Source organism: Pinus tabuliformis, chromosome 7 (genome assembly GCF_031772625.1).
Source record: "Pinus tabuliformis cultivar Carrire ecotype Pingquan chromosome 7, CPIR1, whole genome shotgun sequence".
NCBI classification, from domain to species: domain Eukaryota; kingdom Viridiplantae; phylum Streptophyta; class Pinopsida; order Pinales; family Pinaceae; genus Pinus; species Pinus tabuliformis.
The window spans coordinates 668,904,520-668,932,139 of NC_142293.1; the positions used below are offsets into that span (position 1 = coordinate 668,904,520).

The window sequence follows — 27,620 nt, forward strand, 5'->3', positions numbered from 1 at the left end:
CACACATTTAATATATAATATTTGTATCCTCATGGATATATGTATATTCCAAGTATTTTGGAGTAATTAATTGTTCTATATCTCTTGTGATTGATTGTCTTTGTTCCTTACTCATGGATTCCATATTTTTTCTTTTTCTTCACTTTTTTTATCTTTCTTTTTTTTCTTTTTTTCTTTTTTTTTAATTTTTATATGATATATTCTCTCTTATAAAAATCTAATATTAATATATATATATATATTTCAAATATTCTCTTCTTCTTCTTCTTCTTCCTTTTTTTTTCACTCTTTTAATAAAATTTTTATATAATAATAATTTTTTTAATATATATAATTATAAATTATTTGATGAATCAAAAACCAAAGAACTTTTACGTTTGAGAAACCATAATCAAAGTCTGCTCAATCAAACTAAGAAACTTAAGGAGGATAAGAAAGCATTAAAAGATAAGTTGGAACAAGTCACTCAAGAAGAAGTATCGAAATCTCCAGTCACAACAGTTCAAGTTGAAAATAAGGGAACGAATACCGATCCAGTGAATATGACAACTCAAGAAGACAAGTCAGTTGAAAAAACGACACACGTAAATGTGGCAGTTCAGACAATGGACATCCCAAGTAAATGTTCCATAACCAGTTCAACATCTTCGCCAGAAGAAAATCTAAAAACTCCATATCGACATCCGAATCACGAAGGTAGACCAATCAACCATGCTACATATCGGTACCATTCAGACCAGAAACAACAAATTGATGTTTCAGAGAATAATGACGTAAAATCAATCCAGTCTTATGCTAACAAGTCATTACAAACTTCCAGTGATCAGAGTACTATACAGAAGATTAATCTGGGATGGTCTGATCCCTTCTCAGTGCGACAATTTTGTTTGTCACTAAGAAGATCTTATCAACTTGTATCGACGAGGATGACTATTCCGAGATAGAAAGACTTTCGAAGCAGAAAAAGAGATCAAGCCTTTTGTCATCAACAAGCTTTGAGGACAGTGTTTTGAGGAAGAAGGCAATGTAACGAATAAAATATATAAATAATATAAATATAATATAAAAGATAATAATCATAAATAATAGTTAGTTAAGCTAGTAATTAGGTTGAAGAGGCATGTCTAATAGGACATGACTCTTCATGAAGAGACACTTGCTTGATATATAAGCAAGCCTCTCGTTCTCATTGTAAATCATTCATCTTATTCTTATTCACACATTTAATATATAATATTTGTATCCTCATGGATATCTGTATATTCCAAGTATTTTGGAGTAATTAATTGTTCTATATCTCTTGTGATTCATTGTAAATCATTCATCTTATTCTCATTCACACATTTAATATATAATATTTGTATCCTCATGGATATCTGTATATTCCAAGTATTTTGGAGTAATTAATTGTTCTATATCTCTTGTGATTTGGGCCGACCTCCATAAGTTATTAATCTTCCCAAAAACCCTTTCCTTAAATTTAATAAATGTTGAAACCCTTCTCTTCAAATGTAGCAATCATCAAAGTGAGTTATGGCACCGAAGGTTTGCTCATCTTCACTATGAAGATCTGCCTAAAGTAAGAAGGATGATTTCTGGAATGCCTGAGGTTCAAGCTAATCATGATGGGGTATGTCTGAGATGTGCTAGTGAAAAGAAATCAAAGGCACCATTCCCTTCTACCAGGAGCAGGACTAATGACATTCTACAACTCATACATTCTAACTTATGTGGGCCCATTTCGGTGAAATCTCTTGGTGGCTATCTATACTACATAACCTTTGTGGATGACTACTCACGGAAGACATGGATATTCTTCCTAAAGCACAAGGACGAGGCATTTGATATGTTCAAATCATACATTCTGACTTATGTGAGCCCGTGCCAGTGAAATCTCTTGGTGGCTATCTATACTACATAACCTTTGTGGATGACTACTCACGGAAGACATGGATATTCTTCCTGAAGCACAAGGATGAGGCATTTGATATGTTCAAAGACTTCAAGGCATTGATAGAGAATCAAACAAGGAAGAGAATCAAAGTCTTCAGGTCTGATAATGGTGGAGAATTCGCTTCAAATGAGTTCATTGACTTTTTGCAAGAAAGTTGAAATCAAGAAGGAGACCATCGTAGCTTACAACCCTCAACAAAATGGAGTGGCTGAAAGAAAGAACAAGACCATCATGGAAGTTGCCCAAGCCATGTTGCATGATCAAAAGTTGTCGAAGTTTCTGTGGGGAGAAGTTGCAAACATTGTGGTCTATGTTCAAAACAGGACCCCTCATCAAGCCTTGGGTGACAAGACCCCCGAAGAAGTCTTCACATGTGTGAAGCCCGATGTTGGACACTTAAGGATCTTTGCTTTCATATGCCAAAGGAAAAAAGGCACAAGCTGGAAGCTTTAGGGAAGAAAGGTACGTTTGTTGGATATTATGAAAATTCTAAAGCTTTTAGAATATATTTGTCTAGTTAAAGGAATATCGAGTTTAGCAGGGATGTGACATTCGCTGAAGATGTTAACCTTGGGAAAGCAAGGGACACTCCTCCTCCTCCTCCTTCCAAAGTTGAGAACAAGGAAGATGATTTTCTGGAAGGTCCTTCTGTGTCTGAATCTGAGATTGATGTTGTTGATGATCCTTTGGAACCCATGGACCCCTTGGATCCTCCTCCATGTGATCCTCCTGCCAGGCAGAGGCCATTATGGCTTCGTGATACCTTACAAGATATTGAGAGACATGCTATTGCGAGAGGAACCTTTAGAGAAAGAAAGAAGTCATGTCAATATCAAGGTTTTCTTGTGGCTATGAGCAACATCATACAGGTTGAACCACACACCTTTGAAGATGTAGTGAACGAGCATGTCTAGAAGGATACTATGGCACAAGAATATGAATTTATAATGAAGAATGATGTGTGGGAAGTAGTTTCGAGGCCCAAAGGAAAGACAGTTGTGACTTGTAAGTGGTTGTATAAGATCAAGCATGGAGCAAATGGATGTATCAAGAAATATAGGCAAGGTTCGTGGCTAGAGGTTTCTCCCAGAAAGAGGGAGAACATTACGATGAAATTTTTGCACCAATTGCCCGCTACACTACCATTAGATCTATTGTGGCTCTAGCTACTAGCCAGGGATGGACTCTTCACTAGATGGATGTGAAGACCGCATTTCTACATGGCATACTCCAAGAAGTATATGTTGAGCAACCATAGGGATATGAAGTACAGGACAAGAAGACTCGTGTGTGCAGGCTAAATAAGGCACTCTATGGATTGAAACAAGCCCCTAGGGCTTGGTATGCTCACATTGATAGCTAACTGATGAAGCTTGGATTCACGAAAAGCAATGTCGACCCGAACTTCTACTTCAAAGTTGTACAAGCTATGCCGTTGATTTTGGTTTTATATGTTGATGACTTATTCTTGACAGGTAGTGAGCCTTTGATTCTCAAATCTAAGAGGGAATTGGCCTCTGAATTTGAGATGTAAGACCTTGGATTGATGCACTACCTCCTGGGTTTAGAGGTGTAGCAAAGGCCTGGTGAGATTTCCTTTCATAAGAGAAATATGTGGTGAAACTATTGGAAAGCTTTGGAATGGTAGAATGCAAGTCAATGGCCACACCGATGGAGATGAACTTCAAGAAGCTATGTGGAGAAGATGTTGGACCTGATCTGGCGAATCCCTTTGAGTATCGACAATTGATTAGGGCACTGATGTTCCTTGTGAATAATTGACCGAACATATGTTTTGTAGTTAACACTCTGAGTCAATTTATCAATGAACCTCTACATGCACACTGAGTCACTGTTAAGCATGTGCTGAGATATTTACATGGGACGATTAATCTTGGCCTGAGATGTTGAGATATCAATGCATGTACATATTAGGGTTTGATTCCTCTTTCTTGATAATTACTTGTGATTTATGTTGGCTTCTTTTACTTCTTTATTATGTTGTCTTTCATCAAGCAATTACCAAATTAAATGTATATAAAGATCACAAGAACAAGAGACACAAGATGTAGGCACTCAGCCAGGGAAAAACCCCTATCTAGTGGAAAACCCAGTCCATCTCTTCCACTAGTAGATTCAAATCCAGATGAGATAATCCAAGACCCTTTAGACCTAGACAAAGACCTCCAATCACCAAGTCCCTTCCTTCAAGTAGATGATCAGCTTCCTCAAATGTAGCTTCAATGCTAAATTTTGACCCCCAGCTTCAGAATTTCGGACCTGCAATTAATTCAAAAATTTCGGCCCCCAGCTTCAATCCAGAAACCCTAGCAAACTTTGCACGTGTGAGAGAGATGCCCCAGAAACTTCGATTTTTCTTCTTTCTTGGATTAGGTCTTCTTCTCCTGCACTTCGTTCTCTTTTTCATCCTCTTTTTCTTTGTAGATCGAACTTGTGTGAGTGTGCTTCCAAGTGAGTTGAGTTGCCTCTATTTATACTGCTTCCATAAGGTCGAATTGCCTCCAATAGGGCCGACTTGGTGAGGATGGGAAAAATGGTTGTTTTGACTCAAAAATAAATTTCTTTACATGATACAAAAGCCCAAGAAGGGTCTAATAAATATGACAATGACTCTCTTGACTTTTGACAAAACCTAGAAGCCTTAAACAAGGCTATGACCTATAAAATAATTGAAAGAGCATGAAACCCATGCTTCAAAAATATTTTTCTTTTACAATAATTTTTTTCTTTTGACAAATACAATTATGAAGACTAGCACTAGTTACATTCACACTCCCTCTTAACTAAGGAGGTATTCATAATTACATAAATACAGAGGTACATGGAAGATCTCAAAATGATATGCTCTATGAAGATTTACAGCACATGCAGTGCTACAAATTAGATACCTGACCAGGGTATCTAATCGGGTGGGATGTAGATGTGTTCCAATCTTCAACCTCTCTAGGTACCATCAAGCTTTAGCTCTAACAACAACCCATGGATCTAGATGCATATCCAAGGTTGGAACTCCAAGACCAATGCCACCCTCCCTACTTCGGAATCTAGATATCATCACATGCAGACCAGATGTCCTCCCAAGCATCTTGTCGCCACAAGATGCTTCATCTCTCCCTATCTACTAAATTTGTAATATCAACCAATCCAAGCATGCTTCTGAAATATTTGAACTTCTTATTTGGAAGAGACTTTGTCAACACGCCAGCTACCTGTTCATCTGTCGGAATATATTGTAGCTTTATGACCCCATCCTACACCAAGCTTTTAACGTAGTGGTACTTTCTATTGATATGCTTTGTCCTTGCATGAAACATGGGGTCTTCAAACATCTTGATGTTGCTTTGATTATCACAATTTATCACTGTAGGATCTAGTGGCTTTCCAAACAAATCTGACAAGAGTTTTCTTAACCAAACTACTTCTTTTCCTACTTCACATGCAGCAACATATTCAGCTTCAACACTACTTAAAGCAACAGGATCTTGTTTTCTACTCATCCATGAAATCATTGCAAATCCCAAACTGAAATAGCCACCAATAGTGCTTCTTCCATCAATCTCACTGCCACCCCAATCGGAATCGGTAAAACTTGTTAATTTAACTTCCTTTCCATCATACTTCAAGCAGTGATGAATTGTTCCATGTAGGTATCTCAAGATATGCTTGGCAGCTATCCAATGGTCATGACAAGGCTCCAACTGAAATTGACTAAGAACATTTACAACAAATCATATGTTAGGTCTGGTATTCACCAAGTACATCAAAGAGCCCACCAACTTACGATAGCTTGTAGGATCGATGAGACTAGAGTCGGAGCTTCTCAACTTCTTTAGATTTGTGATCATGGGAGTAGTCATAGGCTTGGAATCCATCATACCAAACTTTTGTAACATCTTGATTATGTACTTTCCTTGACCAAGATATATCTCACCAGGTTTCTGCCAAACTTCCAAGCCCAAGTAGTAATGCATGAGTCCCAGATCTTTCATTTCAAATTTTGCTGCCAACATTTTCTTGCATTCTAGAATTCTGTGCTCCACACCTGTAATAAATAAATCATCCACATATAAAAGTATAATAACTGGTTCATTTTTCACTATCTTGATGTAGAGGTTTGCATCAGCAGAACTTTTGACAAAGCCAATCCTTAAAATATAGGCATCCATTCTTGCGTACCAAGCCCTAGGAGCTTGCTTCAAGCCATATAGAGCTTTCTTTAGTCTGCAAACATGAGTATCCCTGCTATTTATCTCAAAGCCTTCTGGTTGTTCAATATATACTTCTTCATCAATGGTTCCATTTAGAAAGGTTGTTTTAACATCCATTTGATGTATATTCCATCCCATAGTTGCAGCTAGTGAAACCAAAGATCTAATAGTAGTGTACCTAGCAGTGGGAGCAAAGGTTTCTTCATAATCTATTCCTTCCTTTTGAGAGAAACCCCTTGCAACAAATCTTGCTTTGTATTTGTCTATGCTTCCATCAACGGCATGTTTGATTTTGTAAATCCATTTGGAAGTGACAACAGATTTATCACTAGATCTAGGCACGATTTCCCAAACTTCATTCTTCATGATAGATTGATATTCTTCTTGCATTGCTTTCTTTCATTCTTCTTGATGAGCGGCTTCTTCAAAGGTAGTTGGTTCTGCTTCGATTAACTTCATCATGTATGCTGCATATCCTAAGTATATTTTTGGTCTTTTGCTTTCTCTGAAAGTTCCTTTTGTTGCTCCATGTCCTTCGGCATCTTCAAGTGTATCTTTTAACCAATTTGGCCTCTTCTTTGTTTCAGGAATGATTATAGGTTGGATAGGTTCACTTGGACCTTCTTCCTCTAGGTTTGTAGGTGACTTGTCATGTTGCTCTTCTTCTTCAAATAGTGGTACATCTTCTTCATCAGATTTAATTGGTATATCCTTGGATTTCTTGTAGGCATGATTTTCATCAAATATAACATCTCTACTAACTTCAATTCGTCTATCTTCTTTGATGTAGATTCTATAAGCCTTTGATGAAAGGCTATAACTAACGAAAATACCTTTTATACTTGTAGACTCTAATTTCCTTCGCTTGTTTTTTGGAACATGAATGTATGCAGGACATCCAAATATTTGGAGATGGTCTACACTTGGCTTCTTCCCTAAAAACGTTTCTTCAAATGTTGTATTGTCAAGGATTCTATGAGTACTTCTATTTTGTATGTATATTGTTGTCATGGCTACTTCTCCCCATAGAAATTTTGGTAAGTCTTGCTTGTTTTTTGGAACATGAATGTATGCAGGACATCGAAATATTCGGAGATGGTCTACACTTGGCTTCTTCCCTAAAAACGTTTCTTCAGATGTCATATTGTCAAGGATTCTATGAGGACTTTTATTTTGTATGTATATTGTTGTCATGGCTACTTCTCCCCATAGAAATTTTGGTAGGTCTTGATTAAATATCATAGTCCTTATGTATTATTCAATGGTTCAATTCTTCATTTCTACTACTCCATTATGTTCAGGGTTGTAGGGAACAATGAGCTCCCTCTTAATGCCTGTTTCTTTACAATATGTTATAAGTTCTTTTGAAGTGTATTCACCTCCATTGTCAAATCTCAAAGTTTTTATCCCTCTTTCGGTTAGTGTCTCAACTTCAAATCTAAATTCTTTGAACTTCTCAAATACTTCATTATTTGTCTTGAGAAGATAGAGATATGGCTTTCTAGAGTGATCCTCATTGAAGGTCAAATAATATTGGTGGCCTCCAAGAGATTTATTAGACATTCACCCACATACATCAGAATGAATAAGATCTAATATCTCCTTAGATCTTGTATCACTACTTGTAAAGGGTTTCTTAGTATTCTTTCCCAAGGCACGTCCCTTGCATACTCCTTCATGGTCCTCCTTGATGTTGGGGATATCCTTCTCCATTTGACTTAGAGAGGGTATTATCTTGAAGTGAATATGTCCATATCTTCTATGCCAAAGTTCAATGGGACTAATTTCCATATGAACAAGGGCTTGAGGAGATTTCCTTCACAAATCCGAATAACCCTTGCCTTTTCAAAAGTAGAATCTTTTCCCCAAACCAAAACTTTACCATCTACAAAAGCAACTCTATCTCCTTTATCTTCTAAACAAGAAACAAAGAGAATTCTTTTTCAAACCTAGGACATAGAGGATGTTGTTGAGGTGTAGCTTTGCTCCACTTTCTAGCTTCAATGATGTATATCCAAGGCCCTTGACAACATAGTTGTTGTTGTCTCCAAGCTCCAATGCATGTGATGATGATTGTCTTGATAGAGTATGAAGTTGTCCACTTTCTCTTGTCATGTGTTTTGAGGGTCCACTATCAATAATCCATGCATTATCACCATCAAGTGTACCTATAAGTGCAACCAAGAATCCTTCACTCTTGACTCTCCTAGATAGATTGTAGATGATCCTTCCAAACCAACGTCCTGCAATTTTCATGAGATTCAGTGCCATCTTCAAATAACTTGTTGAGAGAGATCTTTTCTTCCAAGGTTGGTTTTTCTTCCTTCAATCGATAGCCAACACAGACATTTTCAACTAGTCCTTTCACCTTAGCTCTGATACCATGTTGAGAAATCAATGCATGTAGGTATTAGGGTTTGATTCCTTTCTTGATAATTACTTGTGATTTATGTTGGCTTCTTTTACTTCTTTATTATGTTGTCTTTCATCAAGCAATTACCAAATTAAATGTATATGAAGATCACAAGAACAAGAGACACAAGATGTAGGCACTCAGCTAGGGCAAAACCCCTATCTAGGGGAAAACCCAGTCCAACTCTTCCACTAGTAGATTCAAATCAAGATGAGACAATCCAAGACCCTTTAGACCTAGACAAAGACCTCCTCCAATCACCATGTCAGCCCTTCCTTCAAGTAGATGATCAGCTTCCTCAAACGCAGCTTCAATGTTAAATTTCGACACCCAGCTTCAAAATTTCGGCCCTGCAATTAATTCAAAAATTTTGGCAACCATCTTCAATCCAGAAACCTTAGCAAACTCTGCACATGTGAGAGAGATGCCCAGAAACTTCGATTTACTTTCTTTCTTGGATTAGGCCTTCATCTCTTGCACTTCACTCTCTTTTTCGTCCTCTTTTTCTTTGTAGATCGAACTTGTGTGAGTGTGCTTCCAAGTGAGTCGAGCTACCTCTATTTATATTGCTTCCATAGGGTCAAATTGCCTCCAATAGGGCCAACTTCTCCAGGGCAGGGATGACTTGGTGAGGAGGGACAAAATGACTATTTTGACTCAAAAAAAAATTCTTTACATGATACAAAAGGCCAAGAAGGGCCTAATAAATATGAAAATGACTCTCTTGACTCTTGACAAAACCTAGAAGCCTTCAATGGAGGCTCTGACCTAGAAGATAACTAAAAGAGCATGAAACCCATGCTTAAAAATATTTTTCTTTTATAATAAATTTTTTATTTTGACAAATACAATTATGAAGACCGATTAGTTACATTCTTCAATATGAGATATACTACCAGAGATGTGAGAATTCATGGTTACACTGATGCTGACTAGGCCAAAAATGTTATTGACGGGAACAGCACATTAGGGTGGCTTTTTAGCCTTAGATCTGCCATGATATCTTGGATGACCAGGAAGCAGAAGTATGTTGCCTTTTGCATGGCTAACACTAAGTATATTACTGCTAGCATGGCTAGCTGTGAGGCAGTATGGTTGAGAAAGCTCTTTGGAGAGTTGTTTGAGCAGGTTCTGGATATGACAGTGATATATTGCTACAACAAGAGTGGGATCCAACTAGCAAAGAATCCCATGTTCCATGAGAAGTCCAAGCACATTGAGATTAGATACCACTACATCTAAGATATGGTGTAGAGAGGAGCAGTGAGCAAATAGCAGATATTCTTACCAAGGATTTGCCAAAAGGGAAGATCTTGGTCTTTCAAGAGCAGCTTGGACTGATTGTGTGACCCTCCCGGGAAAGCGTCACGGTTGATCGAGAACACTGAGCAATGCTCTTCCCCCTTGTTTGAGCTCACAAGGAGAGGAATTGAGCCGAAGAACTCCTGGGGTTGAGGGAACTCTAGACAATAGGATAGGTTGTGATCCTTACCCATTGCGGTAAGTATATCTCGCCTATTGTCACTGTAGGGCGTGTGTGTGATCCTTGTCATTTATGACAAGTGGGTATCTCCCCCTACCATCAAGTCTGGGACTTGGCAAAGTATACCCTAGTATGCATCCTACCCACAAGTTGGGCTTGTTGGGATTTCCACCCATCTAGCCAATGGGTGAGGAGACTTGAGATAGGGTGTGATCCTTACCATTTATGGTAAGTAGTATCTCACTCAAGTGATGGGATGCAGGTGTTCTACCACTTGACTCTTGAGGGTCAAGGTGGGAAGGATCAGCGAACAATACGATATAGTGTGATCCTTACCTCTCATGGTAAGTAGTATCTCGTCTATTGTCCTTGGATATAAGGTGGAAGTCGGAGCTCCCCTATGATGATTCTTATTCTTTAGATTCGCAATTGTTTAGCAGATGAGTAGAGGAGACGAGATATGAAACTATTTCAACAATGATGATGACAGGACATTTGAGATGAGATTCATGATGTTGTTAGTAATTCCTCCCTAGCTGAGAGGGAGTGTTGAAATTTGGCAACTCGGGGAAAAATTCCCTCTAGTGCGAAGCCTTCCTCATCCGGAGAAGACCCTTCTAGCCCTTTGGAAGAATTTAATTTGGTCAAGTAAAAATATTATTTTTGATGTGAAACCCACATGTGCACAAAAGTACAAGATGGCCTGGACAAGGAAATTCAACCCCCTAAGACACATAAATACACATCATGTCACATCACTTGGAGGACATCAAGACATGTCACATTCTTCTCTTGGATTAGTTCGTATAGCTCTGAAATTGCATGTTCATCTTCACAAGTGCGAAGGAGAGAGAGAGTCATTTTTTGCTGGCCGAATTTGTCTTATGTTTTGAGCCTTTGACCAACGTTGAATTTTCGAACTTGGAGCATGGTTTGACTTGGTTTGACTTTGAATTTCTAATCTGATTAGAGGGCTGAGTTGAATGCCACATTGACCAAGATTTTTTTGGGTTGTTTGACCAAGGTTGACTGTAGAATTTCGACTAGGGTTCTCGCAAGTCAAAGGTTGACTTTGATCAAATTTGTATGGGCATGATTTTGACTATTTTGACTGATTTTGATTGCATCTTTTGGCTGGTTGACCACATATTTTAGAGCTGACTTTGACGATTGGCTGTTGACTGGTTAGGGTAGCATTGACTTCAACAAAATTTGTAGATATGACTTGTTGACCAAATTTGACTTTTGGGCTCATCTTTCACTGGATATTGGTTAGTCAAAGGTTTGACTTTGACTCTTTGTTGATGAACTGGAACATTGTATCTCTCTGTTGAACATTTGATGATAGAAGAAGAATTTTGAAAGGGTTTTCCCCCTTGTGGGGTCTTTCCCTTGTCTTTGACCAAATACTGTGTCTCCATTGTTCTTGGTTGTCTTCTATTGTGCATTGGTTTTTATTCTATCTACAATTGCTTATTGTTGCTGGAAGATAGAATTAAATTGGATAAATTGATTGCTAATTGATGAAGAAATGATATAAGTGGTTATGTTAAGCATAGAACACTAGAAAAATAACAATTAAGGCTTCAAGTCAGCACCAAATAACTACTATAAGAACTACTATATTCCAAAGATCGATATGAGGAAGTTCGATGGCAATGATCCTATAACATGAATATTTCAAATGGAGCAACACTTTGATATACACCAAGTGGCATCTTTACAAAAAGTAAATATTGCATCCATGCTTTTAGAACAAGAGAAACATGTATGGCATCAATGGCTCTGTGAAAAGAAAAAGCTTATGTTATATCTTGGTCCATTTTAACAAAGCAATTGATAGCACATTATGGGGATATTAAGATCAATACATTATTCAGTCAAATGGTAAATCTTTGACAAAAATGTCCAATTACAAAGCATATTCAACAATTTCAAAAGTTGAGTCTCAAAGTAAAGAACATTTCAAAGAATAATTTGTTTGAACTATTTGTGGGAACTTTATAGGAAAGCATCCAACATGACGTGTGTCTCTTTGAACCTAAATCTCTAGAGCATGCTTTCAATCTGGCAAGGAAAGTCAAAAGTAAAAATATGGCCACCAAAAAATCAATCACTAATAACTATAGCGAAGATCATGCTCCCTCTCCTAAACTGATAAGGTTGACTCCTCAGCAAATGAATGAAATAAGAGCAAGGGATTGTTTCAAGTGTGAAAGCAAGTACAGTAAAGGGCATAAATGCAGTGAAAAGTAATTATTCTACATAGACTCTGAAGAAGAAGAAGATAAAGAATTGGAGTCGTCACAAGATCTAGAGTGAGAAGTGACTACTCCAACAATATCCTGTCATGCAATTGTCAGCATCAATACCCCACAATCCCTCAAGATAGAAGGACATATCAAAAAGGAAAAGGTAACAGTGTTTATTGATTCAGGCAGTACCCATAACTTCATCAATTACAAATTAGCAAAACTTCTCAATTGTTTCATATATCCAGCACCAGAGTTTCAAGTAATGATTGTAGATGGAGGCACCATAAATTGTTCAAGGAAGTGTCATAGTATTAAGATCAATATGGGGGAGTATTTGTTGGATAGTCCCATGATTGCAATACAAATAGGTGGTGTTGATGTTGTATTAAGGGTCCAATGGTTACAATCATTAACAATTGTGACCTTTAATTTTCAAGATCTCTTCATAAGATTTACTTTAGAAGGAAAGGAAATTGAGCTTAAAGGTATCCAAGGGAAACCCTCTAAAGTGATAAGTTCTAATGGAATGACAAAATTACTCAAAAAAGGGACACCAAGGTGTAATGGCACAATTATGTTCACTAAATGTTTAAACGTCAATATCATCTATGTTAGGGGATCTCCATAAAGTTGTCAACAATCATCCCAAGGTTATTTGGATTAATTCCTAAGGGTCTTCCAATCGAGATCATGACCATGCTATTCATTTGCAATTGTGAAGTGTACAAGAGAGAAATGAAGAAGGGAAAATCATACTAGAAGTAGACACAATCCTTGAAGCAAGGATTAAGCAAACAAGTAATCCTTAAATTGTGGAGTACATAAATAGAAGAACCTGGCAGTGGAAGAGATGGCATGGAAAGATGACATATTCTTGTAGAATCACTAGCAATTAGTCAAGTGTTGAGGACAACACTTGTTTGAAGCAGAGGGGCATGTTAAGCCCTATATGAGCCCCATGTTAACCCTAAAAACCCCTCTTAAGCCTTAGATATTGAGTGATTATATTTCTTTTGTTATATTGTTATGTAGGCTAGAACCCCTCATAGTTCCATTTTATTATAATTATACTTCTTGTCTCCTATATATATATAGATATAGACACACAAAGGAGGTCTAGACTTAGAATCATCAAATATTGTCTTGTACATTGTATTCATTGTAAAATGATGTTTCCCCCTAGAAGAGGACTATAATTATTGGTTGCTTATCATTTTTAAGGTGCAAGGATCATAACAGATGCCGAAACACTAAGCTCACTTTGCTTAGTGTTAAATATTCTTGATGATGTACCCAGTTGACCCAGCATGCCCCTAGGCTAGCCTTGGCACTGCTCGATGGGTGTGCCTTGATCCAGAGTCTAGATGATCATTGTCATCCCCAAGATGACTAGGGAGGGTTTGCACCACCTCATGGAGCCCCAATGCTTGAGATAGATTGCACCACATTGTCTTGATAGCCCCAATGAAGATGATGTAGGACACTTAGAGTTGGCTTTTGACACAGAGACATTTTGACCCTTGATTTGAGGACTTATCCTCAATCGATGGTTAATTATGATCAAGGGATTGACCTCGTATAAATAAAGGATCACTCCATTCTATTTTATCATCATCACTTGTGGATTTTGGCCTCCTCTAGAGAGCTCAACTTAGCTTAATGTAACTTGCTATTTGTGGAGATGTGATAATTTTTTGAGCTATTGCTATTGAAGAATGATTTTTGTCTTGGAGATGTCTTTTTGGGATTGAAAGAAGGTTATTTCTTCGAAGAATTGTAAGTGTAATTGCAAATTTTAATTGTTTTTCATGTCATAAATTTATGCCAGGATTTTTCTTATTCCATGTTGAAATGCATATAGTATATGGAAAATCTTGCTTAATTATTGCATGTTAAATTTATCTTTCTTGATACCCATGGGGGACCTTTTAGAAGAGCTTTCCTTATTTAATTTATCCCCTCACAAAAAATATAGTAAGGATTTATCAAGTGAAAACTAGGGAATTCCCCTTACTCCAACCATTAATTCATATTCTCTTAAATTTAGCCCTAAAGACTCCATCACCCAAATAGGAATAGGCGTTGGGAACCCTTATGGGGGTCCAAAATTATAAAAATCTTGATCTTTTCTTCTTTATTTTTCTAAGTCCTTTAAGGCAAGCAGTTAGGGCTAGATTATAGCAATGAATTCAATTAGGGCACCTCTTGGATAGATGTTGAGGCTTGGTTGGCTTGAATTCTTCCTTGTTAATCATTTTCACACAAAAATGTAGCATTTTGCATGGTTGAATTTGCCCTAATAAGGCTGAAAATATCCTCCTTAAGCAATTTGAGCCCTAGATATACCTAACCTTAGCTAGGGCTTCAACTTAGGGCTTGATTTGAAGGTTTGCCTTCTCCTTTTGTTGTTATTTGCAAACCTTTTTCTTGGTGCTTGTATGCTTAGGTATTTTCCTTTGTTGATCTATATCTTGAAACCCTAGGCCACACTTGCCTCCTTTAAGGCTTGGTATATGATAAATCGCTCCTACACGAGAATTCTGCCCTTGTCCATTGAAGAAGTATCTTTACATTTCCCTTCATTTACATCACCTTAAGGTATCTAACATAGAATATCCTTTAGGTGAACACTGGGAAGCCTCCCTTAAGAGGAGGGTTATTGAGGTGACAGTGGCAATACACCTCATTGTTGCAACAAGGTTTGGCCTTAGCCTTGTGAGGCCTCTCTTAAGACCTGTTAGATTTTGAGGCAACACTCCCAAGGTCACTCCCTAAGCACTCCATCTCGGAGCATGGTTCCAGGGGCAAAGTGGGCATTGTGCTTCCTATAACTCTAACTCAAACAATTACAAAACATTGTTGCTAACATAATCTCCTTGAGCAATCTGTAGAGCCATGTTATCTTATCTCAAGTAAATCTTTTATTCAACTAGATGAAATGAAAGGTGATGCAAATGTTTCACACGATTACGCTTCACTTGAGCACATTTCTGAGCAAGAAATCCCTCTGGAGATTTAGGCTAGAAACATTTTTCGGGGCTACAAATAATAACAAAATTTGCCATTAGGCAAGTAAAAATGTGACTTGGGAATCATACATGCAAGGAAAACATGTGACTTTGGGAGGCTAATCATTGAGCTTAAGTCTCACCTTGTTGGAGATCCAATTTACCCCTGTTGATACCCATTCAAGTAGTATCGCATTAGACATGATTGAGCACAGACATTACTTCCACGTACCTTAAGTATATCAAAAGTCCCCCTAGGTCATCCTAAAACCAATCATTTGCCTACCTAACTGTTATAGTGCACCGTAAACAGCATTTGGGAAGATTACCCTCTCATACTAGCCTAGCGTTGGTATGCCTAAGGGTTATAGCACTAGGCACACCTGTTCTACAATCCATTTCTTGCTCAGAAAATTCATAATGTTAAATTGTGTTAATCATGGGATTGGATTAAAGGTTCATGAATGTATCTCTTGTTTTTCTTGCTTAAGATATATAGTTGATATGCTCTGAAAATGACACTAATCTTCACTGATAATTAATCAGACAATCATACTGCACTAGGAACTTTCAATCAAGTCATCATACCACAACTTAAGAAAATATCAACATCTAATCCAAGTTATACTCTCGCTCATACTAAACAGCTAACTTAGGATTAGAATCAAGAGTAGGGAAACCCCCCTTAGGCTAGGAAATCACACACCTAAACCTAGAAGTGAGGAGCAAGACTGCCTAGGTTACAGTGAGTAGCCTACCTGTTAGTTTCCATACGTTCTCCCCTTGGTAAGGTTGGTACTTTTTCTCTAGGAAGAATCTGAGCGATAACAGAACCCTTAGAGGGTATTTAGCCTCGAAGAACTTCAATTATATAATCTAAGTTACCAGGATTCGGATAAGGATCCAGATTCGTAAGATTTTTGAAAATCAAGGATCCAGATAAGGCAAGGATACAGCAAGTACAAAAAATATAGTAATATTTTTTAAATTTTGAAAAACACTTTTAGAGTTCAAAAATCAAATCCATTTATAAATCACAACATTTAGAACTGAAACCATTAGATATTGTTATTTGATAATTAGTATGTTATTGTTATTGGATAATTTGTACTATAATTTTATAGTTGTACTAGATTATGTAAAAATTAATTAATATTTAAAAACCTATTAATTCATGCGAGTGTTGAAGACAGAGATGATTTGTCCACATATTTTTACCATGAGAGAAAAACGCTTCTTGGATACATATATTAATAAGAATGTTGACTCCTCAATTCTACTGGATATTTACCATAGTAGGAAAGTTGATTATTGAATGTATATGAGGAAACAAAATTTCCACCGTTTGTCAATGATCGTTCGTAGTTTCAATATGAACATGTTAATAGAATAATTAGATTATACCACAATCTTTTCTTTATAAGCCTAAAATAAAAATAAAAGATTAATTAAAAAATATATAAACCTCTCCGGCTTCAACACCAAAGCGTCGTCTCCCCACACATCGAGATCTCTCTCAATCGCCCATGTGTTCACAATGAGCCTCGTTTTAGCAGGAATGTGGTATCCCGCTATCGTGCACGCCTCCATTGACTTGCGGGGAAGCAACAGTGGTACCGTTGAATCCAGTCTCGGCGTTTTCTTCACAAGACATTGCAGGTACTCCAGACTCAGAAAATCAAAACCGCGTTGAATAAAACGAGAGCATCCAGAATTCTACACGAGATTCGTTTCCAAAGTGAAGGATCCATTTCCAAAGCAAGGGATCCATTTCCATCAATTAGGGATTCGCCACACTAGAGGTTCTTGGATGGATCTAGGCGGATCCGGATCCGGATCATATCTGTGGATCCTGGACCCCAGAGGGCCGGATCCGACTCCAAGGAAGCCCTTCTTATGGGAATTACATCCGACCACTGAACAACAGGGGAGTAGTTACTAAGATGAAAATGGTGACTAATCCCATTGTTGCTCATAATCTAGATTGATTAGTGAAGCTTTGCACTAAAGTGCTAGATTTTGCACTCAAGTACTAGATTTTGCACTAACAATAATCATCTCATCAACTATCAATAATTATTTCAATACACTTTTGTTCATTCTCGTGTACAAGCATATTTATTTTGCAAGCCTGCAACAAATTAAAGTTACAGGGTTTACTCTTTACATGAGGTAAAGACTCGAGACCACTTTATCATTAAGTGCCCAATTTCTCTCTAAGATTATAGAGATATGTTATTGCCCTCTTAGGTACTCCACTAACATGGAAATATTTTTGGCCATTCATGGACATTAATATCATTTGAATTTCAAGTGTTACGCCTGCTGTATTTAGGGCTTCAGCACAAATTTTTTTCATGCTCAAACAAAGCCCATTTCAATGGGCTGCATGGCTTCTTTTTGTGGTCACAATGACACAGAATTCACTTCCAAAATCTATTTGTTTGAAATATACATTTTTCGGACAAGCTACTATTTTATAGAAGTTTGGTAATTCAAGATTTTGATAACACAGTAATTAAAAGCCAACAAGGGAGTTCAAAATAATGTTACTATTTTCATCATAAAAGTCACTTCCATTGTAAATTGGCTATTGTTTATTGGCCTAATGGTTAAGAGTATATGATTCCACATAAGAGGTCGCAAGTTCAAAGCCAAAGGGAGGTAGAATATATGCATCTCTGTAGATTTTAGGAGTCAAATCACTACATGGAGGTGGGTCCCTCGTCCCATAAACAAGGGGGTATCACACACCAATTTGGTGTCTGATTTGGCTGTGACCTTAAAATTAAATTATTATTATTATTTATCTTAAAATTAAATTAAAGTTGTCCATTGTTACGAATAAAATATATATATAAATAAATATAAGTAACATAGATAATTGTAATAATGATTAGTTAATAATAATTAGTAGTTAGGTTGAAGAGACATGACTATTCATGAAGAGACACTTGCCTGATATATAAGCAAGCCTCTCGTTCTCACTGTAATTCATTCATTATCATTCTTATTCACACGTTTAATATATAATATTTGTATCCTCATGGATATCTTTATATTCCAAGTCTTCTGGAGTAATTAATTTATAGAAGGAACTTTGTTCGCTTCATTGGTCCAGTCGCAATCCACAGCCTAACAGGCTGCCAACGTCACACATAACCTGCCAAACAACTGAAGCAATAAACGGCTACGCCGTCGTCCAAAGCCATAGCCGAACACTACCTTTGCCTGTGTTCATGCTGATCTTCCTCAACCCCACTGGTTCCACTCTTCTACCCACCATTGTAACGCGTTGCATCTTGTCCGCACTGGTAGAGCGAATCATTGTCTCTTGCTGCCTTATAAAGTTATATGCAACAAAAGATATTTTGATACCATTGGAGAAAAAGGGTGTGATCCAAATAATTTTAATTGTTCAAATCTAAAGATTGTGACCGTACCAAGAGTCACGTCTCATCCAAATTTTCTGAGAAAAAAAATATTATTATAATTATAAAAAAAGCATACTATATAAGCTTTATATAGTTACATATAAAAGGAAAAGTGGGTCTCAAAAAAGTATATATAAATTTTATATAATTATAATTTTATAATATATATAAATTAAAAATTATATAATATATATAATTTATAATTATATATTAAAAAAATTATTATTAAAAAAAATAATAAAAAATATATATATATATATATATAAGACGAAATTAGTAGAGTCAAGGCTATTTAAAAGAGGAGAATATTTGGAAAAAAATATATAAAAAAAAGGATTTATTTAAAAAACAAAAAACAAAAAAGTGATTTAAAAAGTATCTAATATTCAAGAAGCAAAAATGGAGTCTAATACAAAAATGAAGGCCATAAGATTCCCAGAAACCTTACCCAGAGACGGTAAAGGGTTATTTACCATTAAAGGAAATCTCGCAAGAAAAGATGTTATTATTTCTATTTCTCCGGCAGAAGATGCAAATTATATAACACCTAAAATCGCAAATCAATTAGTGATCCCGGAGTCAAATATAACTGAAAATTAGACTTTTTTCGCAATAAAATATATGACATAGCCAATTTACAGTTAAACATTAAAGATTATACATTTGTATCACAATTCTCGGTTCAAACCCTATTGAACAATAAAGGCGACATTATTTTGGGATCACCCTGGATGGAAACGGTAGGATCTGTCATCTTAAATACGAAGAAAAAGTTTCTAACATTTTCTTACAAGAAGAAGAAAATAACACTCCAAGATGTTACACTGAAACCAAATTCAGTAATGCCAGAAGATATATCAGATATTTCAAAAATAATTTCTCAAGAACATAAAAAAGTATTACAAAATATGCAAAATGAAATTGAAAAAATCACTATTGACAAAAATGAAGAAGTTTCTCAATTTAAAAACCATAGTCAAAAATTACTGACGCAAATTAAGAAACTTAAAAAGGATAAGAAGTCATTAGAAAACAAGGTACAACAACTTATCGAAAAGGAAGCATCAAATGTAGGAGCTCAAGTTGATGACAAAACAACAGATACCGATCCAGTGAATGTCACAACTCAAGAAGAAGACAAGCAAGTTGAAGAAAAGACGCGCTTGGATGTTGCAATTCAGATGATAAACACCCCAAGTGAAGGTTTCGTAACGAACTCAACAACATCATCCCCTGAAATAAATCAAAAAATTTCCACACACCTAATAAGCGAATGTAAAGTTCCATATCGACATCCGAATCATGAGAGTAGACAACTCAACCATGCTACGTATTAGGACCATTCAGAACAGAAACAACAAATTGATGTTCCAGAGAAGAGTAATGTAACCTCAATCTAGTCCTACGATGATAAGTCGTTACAAATTCCAGTGATCAGAATACTACACAGAAGATTAATCTAAGATGTTCTGATCCCTTCTCAGTGCAACTATTTTGTTTGTCACTTAGAAGATCATATCGGCTTGTATCGATGAAGATGATTGTTCCGAGAGAGAAAGTCATTCGAAGCTGAAAAGAGATCAAGCCTTTTTCATCGACAAGCTTTGAGGACAGAGCTTTTTGAGGAAGAAGGCAATGTTACGAATAAAATATATATATAAATAAATATAAGTAACATAGATAATTGTAATAATGATTAGTTAATAATAATTAGAAGTTAGGTTGAAGAGGCATGTCTAAATGAGACATGACTCTTCATGAAGAGACACTTCCCTGATATATAAGCAAGCCTCTCGTTCTCACAGTAATTCATTCATTATCATTCTTATTCACACATTTAATATATAATATTTGTATCCTCGTGGATATCTTTATATTCCAAGTCTTCTGGAGTAATTAATTTATAGAAGGAACTTTGTTCGCTTCATCCGTCTGGGGTAGCTCAAGTGGCGATGGCCGTGGAATGAAGTCTCACTAAACCGGAGATCTTGGGTTCGAATCTCGTGCTACCCTCCCCCCGTAACAAGGTGAATAATGGCCATGTAAAACCTGAAAATCGGACATTCCTACCAAGCTTACAAAAAACAAAAAATTAAAGTTAAAAGCATCTGAAGGCTACATGAGAGCACATCTAAATGACGCAAGTATCTGAAAGAAATGACCTTCATAAAGTTGCAGATCGTACTTTTCATATAAATTATGTGGACACGGAGAATCAAAAAATTATCATATCACTCTACAAGCTACATTATTTGTAATATCAACTGTGTAAAATCCAAATGGAAAGAAACACGGATACATTTTTTGCCTTTAAGGGTCACTGCAAAGCCTGTTAATCTAAAGCATCACTTTAATGCCATCTTCTTGATTTTCACTGGGCATCTTTTCATAGATTTATAGGTGTTGGAGTTTTAATGCCATTTGGGTAAACCTTCATTCAGATATCATTTTGTTTGGTTGAAGTTTTGAAGTTCCCTAACATTTAGTATATAGCTGTTCAAATGATTAGTTGTCAAAACTTCTGTTTGGAATGAAGTTGGTGGATAATAAATGTGGGAAATTTTAGCCTCTTCCCTAGAATGTAGCAGGATTTTTTTTTACCATCAACCAACCCATTAGGTTCTCTGTTTCAATCTGTGTTTTTCAATGTTTCATGTAATTTACCATATGAAATACTAACATAAAAGGCTAAATGTTGAATATAATAGGACTTTTACAAACTACTCTCAGAGGTAAAGATAGTGGCCCAACATTCCATGCACATAACATTTATTTAAAACAAAAAAACAGAAACAAGAACTTATGATTCCCTCAGGGACCATCCAAAGCAAGAGTGCAATCAACGTTGAACAACAGAAAAAGCATGAAAAGCATTCTCCATTACTAATTATTATATAAACAGAGATGTAGGATGAGTACCTGGATTGAAGTAAGACAATGAGCAGCTCTAATAGCCCTTGATGCAAGCACCTCCCCAAAGCTGCAACAGAAAAATGAGAATCCTAAATCAGGCACACCTGTGAGAAACCAAAATCAAATAAAGTCGACGCCTAAACAAAACTAAAAAAATTCAGCATTAGAATGAAAAATGCAACAACTATCAACCGAAACTGCTAAGATGACCTGTCAAACTGTCATTCATCCAAGTCAAATTGCCATTAACATTTAATTTCACCACTGCCAAGAAGCATAAAAAATGTAAGGCATTAACATGCCAGGAAAGCTTCAAAAGTTTCTAATTTATATAGAGGATGTACATTTCTATTTAAAATCAATACTTACGTTGCCTCTTCAAATGAGTAGATACGGAGTTCATAAACAACTCGCTGAGTACTTATTGGATGCCGTGTTGGAGATGATGTTGTGCTCCCAACACCAAAATTTGACCGAGACTGCATGCCTACTTCTGACTCTGGGGATGGAAGCACACATGCTACGCATGCAGCTAAGAAACGACCACACGGTGAAAAATGTGCCCCCATTTCACTGGCAATACAAAAACAAAATAAGTGAAAAAACATAAAACTGTCCTAAGTCGCACTTGAACATAACTTGTTGACAATATCCTTCGAAAATTGCAGTCAAAGGCATAAGCTCTTATGATATGGCGTAGCATTTTATAAAATGTGAAAACTGTCAAACAAATTCATAAAGGCCAAGCTCAACTCCCGAGGAAATCTTGGGGTGATTTTTGTCATCCAATAATGCAACTATACGGGAGCTGCAAAATGTTGTGAAATATGAGGACCTCCTAAATTGAACAATGCTATAATGAGCCTTACTTGGAGAGATTGGCAATGGGCAAATGAGAAGCCCATTTTTGGTTATAACAGCAAAAGTTATCTCCTCATGCATAAGAAGACCCCCCTAGCCCTAGCTTTGAATGCAAAATGGTCTTCCTCAAATGTTGAATGTCAATTGGTCACCTGATTGAGCAACGCTTGGTCCTACAGAATTTCTTGTAAGATCAGATTGTTGCTGCCATTAGTTCTTTATCAAAGACTTCCTCCAAAGTCCAAGCTTGCTAAGAGTGGATTAACCGAGGACAAGTGCCCCTTTTGTGACAAAGCTAAGACACTCAAACCAGTGTTATTCTTGACAATTGCTAGATAACCATTTCATTCCATATGTTAATGATCTACTTTTTATTATGACTTAAAAATTTGTATGTTTGTTTGTAATTGATAGTATCTAGATTCGAAATGGTTGATGCTCGAATAATTAATCATTAATGTACTATGGAATCTGGATGTCATTTCTATCTTGATTTATGTATAAATATGCATGCTTTCATATATTCTGCAACCAATTTGGCATTCTGGACGTATTTTTGAATATAAAAGCAATATATATATATATATGAAACAGACGCTTTCGAGGATATTTGGAAAATGATGCTTCCCACCAGTTTTATCAGACGCACACTGGACCATACCAGACTGAACTGCTCGGTCCCACTGTTTTCAAGGGAAAACAAGTTTGAACCAATGTCACTGACCGAAAAGGGCCAGTTCGTTACTAAATCGGCCAGCTCTTATATGTAACCAACCGGTTCAGTATCGAACTAGCGTTTTTTCATCAAACCGGCCAATTCAGTACAATCCTACCAAGGACCCTTTGAATGCAAATTTTTTTAAACAAACAATAATTTATAAGTGGGGAAGCTTAATATTTGACCATATTGCCCTATTAATGCTATGCAATTAATGGTAATGTTAAATTCTTAGAATAAAAGTGGCATTCTCCTTTATCTCTCATTTTCATCCTTCTACTTAAACTTTTTAACATTTGTTAAATTATGGTATGTTCTATGCTTAGAGCAGTTTACTTTTTTTCTTGTTATTAGCCACATATTAGCAATCACATATTAAGTAAAGTGCAGATAGAACATTAAACGATCAACAGAAAACAAGCCAACACAAGAGACACAAGATGTGGCAGCTAGTCAAGGACAAACCCCGAGGCGGGGAAACCCTTTGATCAAATCTTCTTTTATCTTCAATAGTTCAACAGAGAGAAATAGTACAAAATCAGAATTTTGTAATTTTATATCAGCAACAGCAAACCCTAGATCAGCGAAGTCAAACTTGGTCAAACAAGTTGAAATTGACCTCCAATATGCTTGGTCAATTTCCGGTCAACTAGCCCTCGAACAGCCTAAAGAAACAGCCCTTGAACAACCCCAAAAACATAGTCAAACTGCGGTTGACTGAAGTCAACCTACTGCCCAAAACTAGGGCAGCCAACACTGGTCAAACCTGTGGACGGATTGCCTCGATTTCTGTGCCAAAATTTGCGACCTGCCTAGGAGAGGCAGCCACAACAAAACCGCACCCTTGATGAGTCAACGCTTGGTCAACACAAGTCAAAGAGACCTTCTGCAACTTCTGCGTCCTCCTTAAGCTTCCTCCTTGCCCTAATGCGTCCTCCTTAAGCTTCCTCCTTGCCCTAATGCGTCCTCCTTCTTCCCACGTGTGAGCTGCTCCTTGTATAACCCGAAGCTAAGGACAGAGAGAGAAGAATGAATGAGATGAGATGATGAGATAATGAATCAACCTCTCTTGTATTTATATGATTCACTGGGCATGTATGCCACACATTTAACTGTTGGCCGACCTTGACAATTTGTCAAGTAAATACAAATAAATTCATATCTCCATAAATACTTGTCGAAATCGGATGACCTTTAGATCAATCCTACACCTCTCGACAAGAGGAATCTACGAAAAATATCAACTGCCATAAATGAGGTGACCCACATGGAGTTTGGCCCTAATTGCCAATTTTAACACTCCCTCTCAACTAGGGAGAACTCCATCTGCAATCCGTCTGAACGTCGCTACTATCCAGCGATCAAATGCACTACCTTGCACTGCTTGGCCCTGCTCTGCTCGAACTATGAAGAAGAAGAAATGATCGAGGATGTATCATACCATCCTCCACTGACCCGAAGTCAGTCTCAGAGTGTGTCATACCACTCTCACTGATCCCAGATCAATGGAGGTCATCCTAGCATAGGGAGTACGGTAGATACAACGATGTGTCCATTGATAGTACTACTAATGGTCCCTAACCCCATTTCCCTACTCATTGATCAGATGAGAGGTACTTCCCATGAGTCCCAGACTGCATGGGTAGGATGCCTCGACAGGAGAACTAATCATCTTGTCCATTGGAGAACGAATCATCCTGTCCAACAGTCGCCACAGAGAACTAATCATCCTGGCCCACAGGAGAACTAATCATCCTATTCCACAGTCGCCACGGAGAACTAATCATCCTGGCCCACAGGAGAACTAATCATCCTGTTCCACAGTTGCCACGAAGAACTAATCATCTTGGCCCACAGGAGAACTAATCATCATGTTCCACAGTCGCCATAGGGTGTCACAGGGGAAGGTTGAACCTTTCACCCTGTGCATAGTGCACCACCATGGGATCGTGAGTCGCCCTGTGGTCACATGTCGCTCCAAGAAGTACCCCACGCCCCCCTGGAGCTCCCAGAGCTCAATACATCATACTCGACTCTCATAAGAGGGTCTCTGACGACACCAAGTCGTTCTCGGAAAGTCAAGAATTTGACCTTTCCCAGGGGCTTTGTATTGATATGTTGGAGCCTTATTGCTCCCTGCTGCACCATATCCCAATTATAGTGGTACCTAATATCGATATGCTTGGAGCGATCATGAAATACGGGATTCTCTGATAAACGAATCCCGCTCTGGTTGTCACATAGGATCACGGTGGTATCCAATGTAAATCCAAACAGCGAACTGAAGAGCTTTCGCAACCAGGCCGCCTCACAAGAGGCCATACTAGCAGCAATGTACTCTGCCTCGGCAGTGCTCAAAGCCACTGACTCCTGCTTCCTGCTCATCCAAGATATCGAGGCAGATCCCAAAGAGAAACAGCACTCAGAAGTGCTCTTTCGGTCCACCACACTACCTGCCCAATCAGCATCGGTATATCCATGTAGTCTCACATCTTCAGTAGTATATCTCAACCCATGAGTGATTGTGCCACGAAGATATCTCAACAAATTCTTGGCACCAATCCAATATGAGTGGTGAGGCTCAACCATATGTTGACTCAACATGTTGACTGCAAAACATATATTCAGACGAGAGTTCACCAAGAACATCAATGCTCCGATGAGTTGACGATACTCAGTAGCATTTCGTAAAACGGGTCCAGCAGCACTACCGCTTAACTTCTTGAAGTCAAGCTCCATCGGGGTAGTCACGGGCTTGTAGTCCACCATACCGAATCTCTCCAATATCTTCACCACATATTTTCCTTAAGATAGGAAAATCTCCCCTGGCTTCTGCCAGACTTCTAGTCCTAGGAAATAGTGCATCAATCCTAGGTCCTTCATCTCAAATTCAGAAGCCAACTCCCTCTTACATTTGTGAATGAGAGGGTCTGCACCTATTAGAAAGAGGTCGTCAACGTACAGCACCAGTATGAGAGGATTGTCATCTTCAACCTTAAAGTAAAGGTTAGGGTCGGCTTCACTCCTAGTGAATCCCAGCTTCATCAAGTAGCTATCGATCCTCTCATACCACGCTCGGGGTGCTTGCTTCAGCCCATAAAGGGCCTTCTTCAACCTGCACACATGAGATTCTCAATCATGAATCTCAAATCCTTCAGGTTGCTCCACATAGACCTCCTCTTTCATCGAATCATGTAAGAACGCGATCTTGACATCCATCTGATGTAGGTTCCATCCTTGCGAAGCAGCAAGGGCCATGACCGAGCGAATAGTGGTATATCGGGCAACAGGTGCAAATATCTCGTCATAGTCTATACCTTCCTTCTGAGAGAAGTCATGAGCGACAAAACGAGCCTTATACTTTTCCGCACTTCCATCAACGGCATGCTTTATCTTGTAAAGCCATTTAAAAGTGACAACTGCTTTGTCCAGGGGTCTAGGGACCACATCCCAGACATCGTTTTTCATGATGGATTCATATTCCTCATTCATAGCATCCTTCCATGCTTGATGCTTGACAACTTCTGCGAATGACGAAGGCTCATTTTTGATGATCGTGCTCATGATGGTCAAGTATCCCTGATACCTGGTCGGCTTCTTACTTTCCCGGAAGGTTCCCCTGGGTGCAACATGCCCTTCAGCATCATCAAGTGTCCCCCTAAGCCATGAAGGCCTCTTCCTAGAAGAGGAAGGCTCTTGCGGAGGGGGATCAATAGGATCCATAGGTTCTTCCACATCGGGCATCATCTCATCTTCCTTTTCCTTTGGTTCCCTGGTGTCAGCGTCTTTAGATCCCCTTTGAGTAGGAAGATTGTCAACTTTGCTAAGAGCCATATCTTCGTCAAAGGTGACATCATGGCTAATCTCGATTTCCCTTTGACCAGCCACATAGATTCTATAGCCCTTAGTGTTTTCGCTATAGCCCATGAAGATTCCTTTCTTTCCCAATGCACCCAATTTATTCCTCTTCTCCTTCGGCACATGAAAATATACCGGACTTCCAAAAATTCTAAAATGAGATACTTCAAGTTTCTTACCAGTGAACATCTCTTTGGGAGTCTTGGAACCCAATGCTTGATGAGGGCATCGGTTTTGGACATATACGGCGGTTCGCAGCTTCAGCCCATAGAAACTTCAGAAGTCTTTGATCTAGAGCATATAGCACGGACAGCTTCCACAATCGTACGATTCTTCCTCTCTGCCACACCATTCTGCTCGGGAGTATATGGTGTTGTAGTCTCCCTCTTAATGCCAACCTCTTTGCAAAAGTAATGGAACTCATTGGATTCATACTCAATCCCATTATCAGTCCTTAAGATCTTGATCTTCTTTTCAGTTTGATTCTCGATCAA

General features: G+C 37.8%; 1 protein-coding gene across 1 annotated transcript in view; it reads right to left on the bottom strand.

The window, feature by feature from the left end:
- Positions 1 to 27,620, bottom strand: part of LOC149249229 (uncharacterized) — a 194,239-nt gene that overhangs the window by 112,149 nt on the left and 54,470 nt on the right. Inside the window, exons 9-10 of the mRNA XM_089452400.1 lie at positions 22,059 to 22,262; positions 21,696 to 21,756 (exon numbers count right to left, since the gene is read on the bottom strand). Of these exons, the coding sequence (XP_089308526.1) occupies positions 21,696 to 21,756; positions 22,059 to 22,262 (265 nt within the window). The remainder of the gene's footprint in view (positions 1 to 21,695; positions 21,757 to 22,058; positions 22,263 to 27,620) is intronic.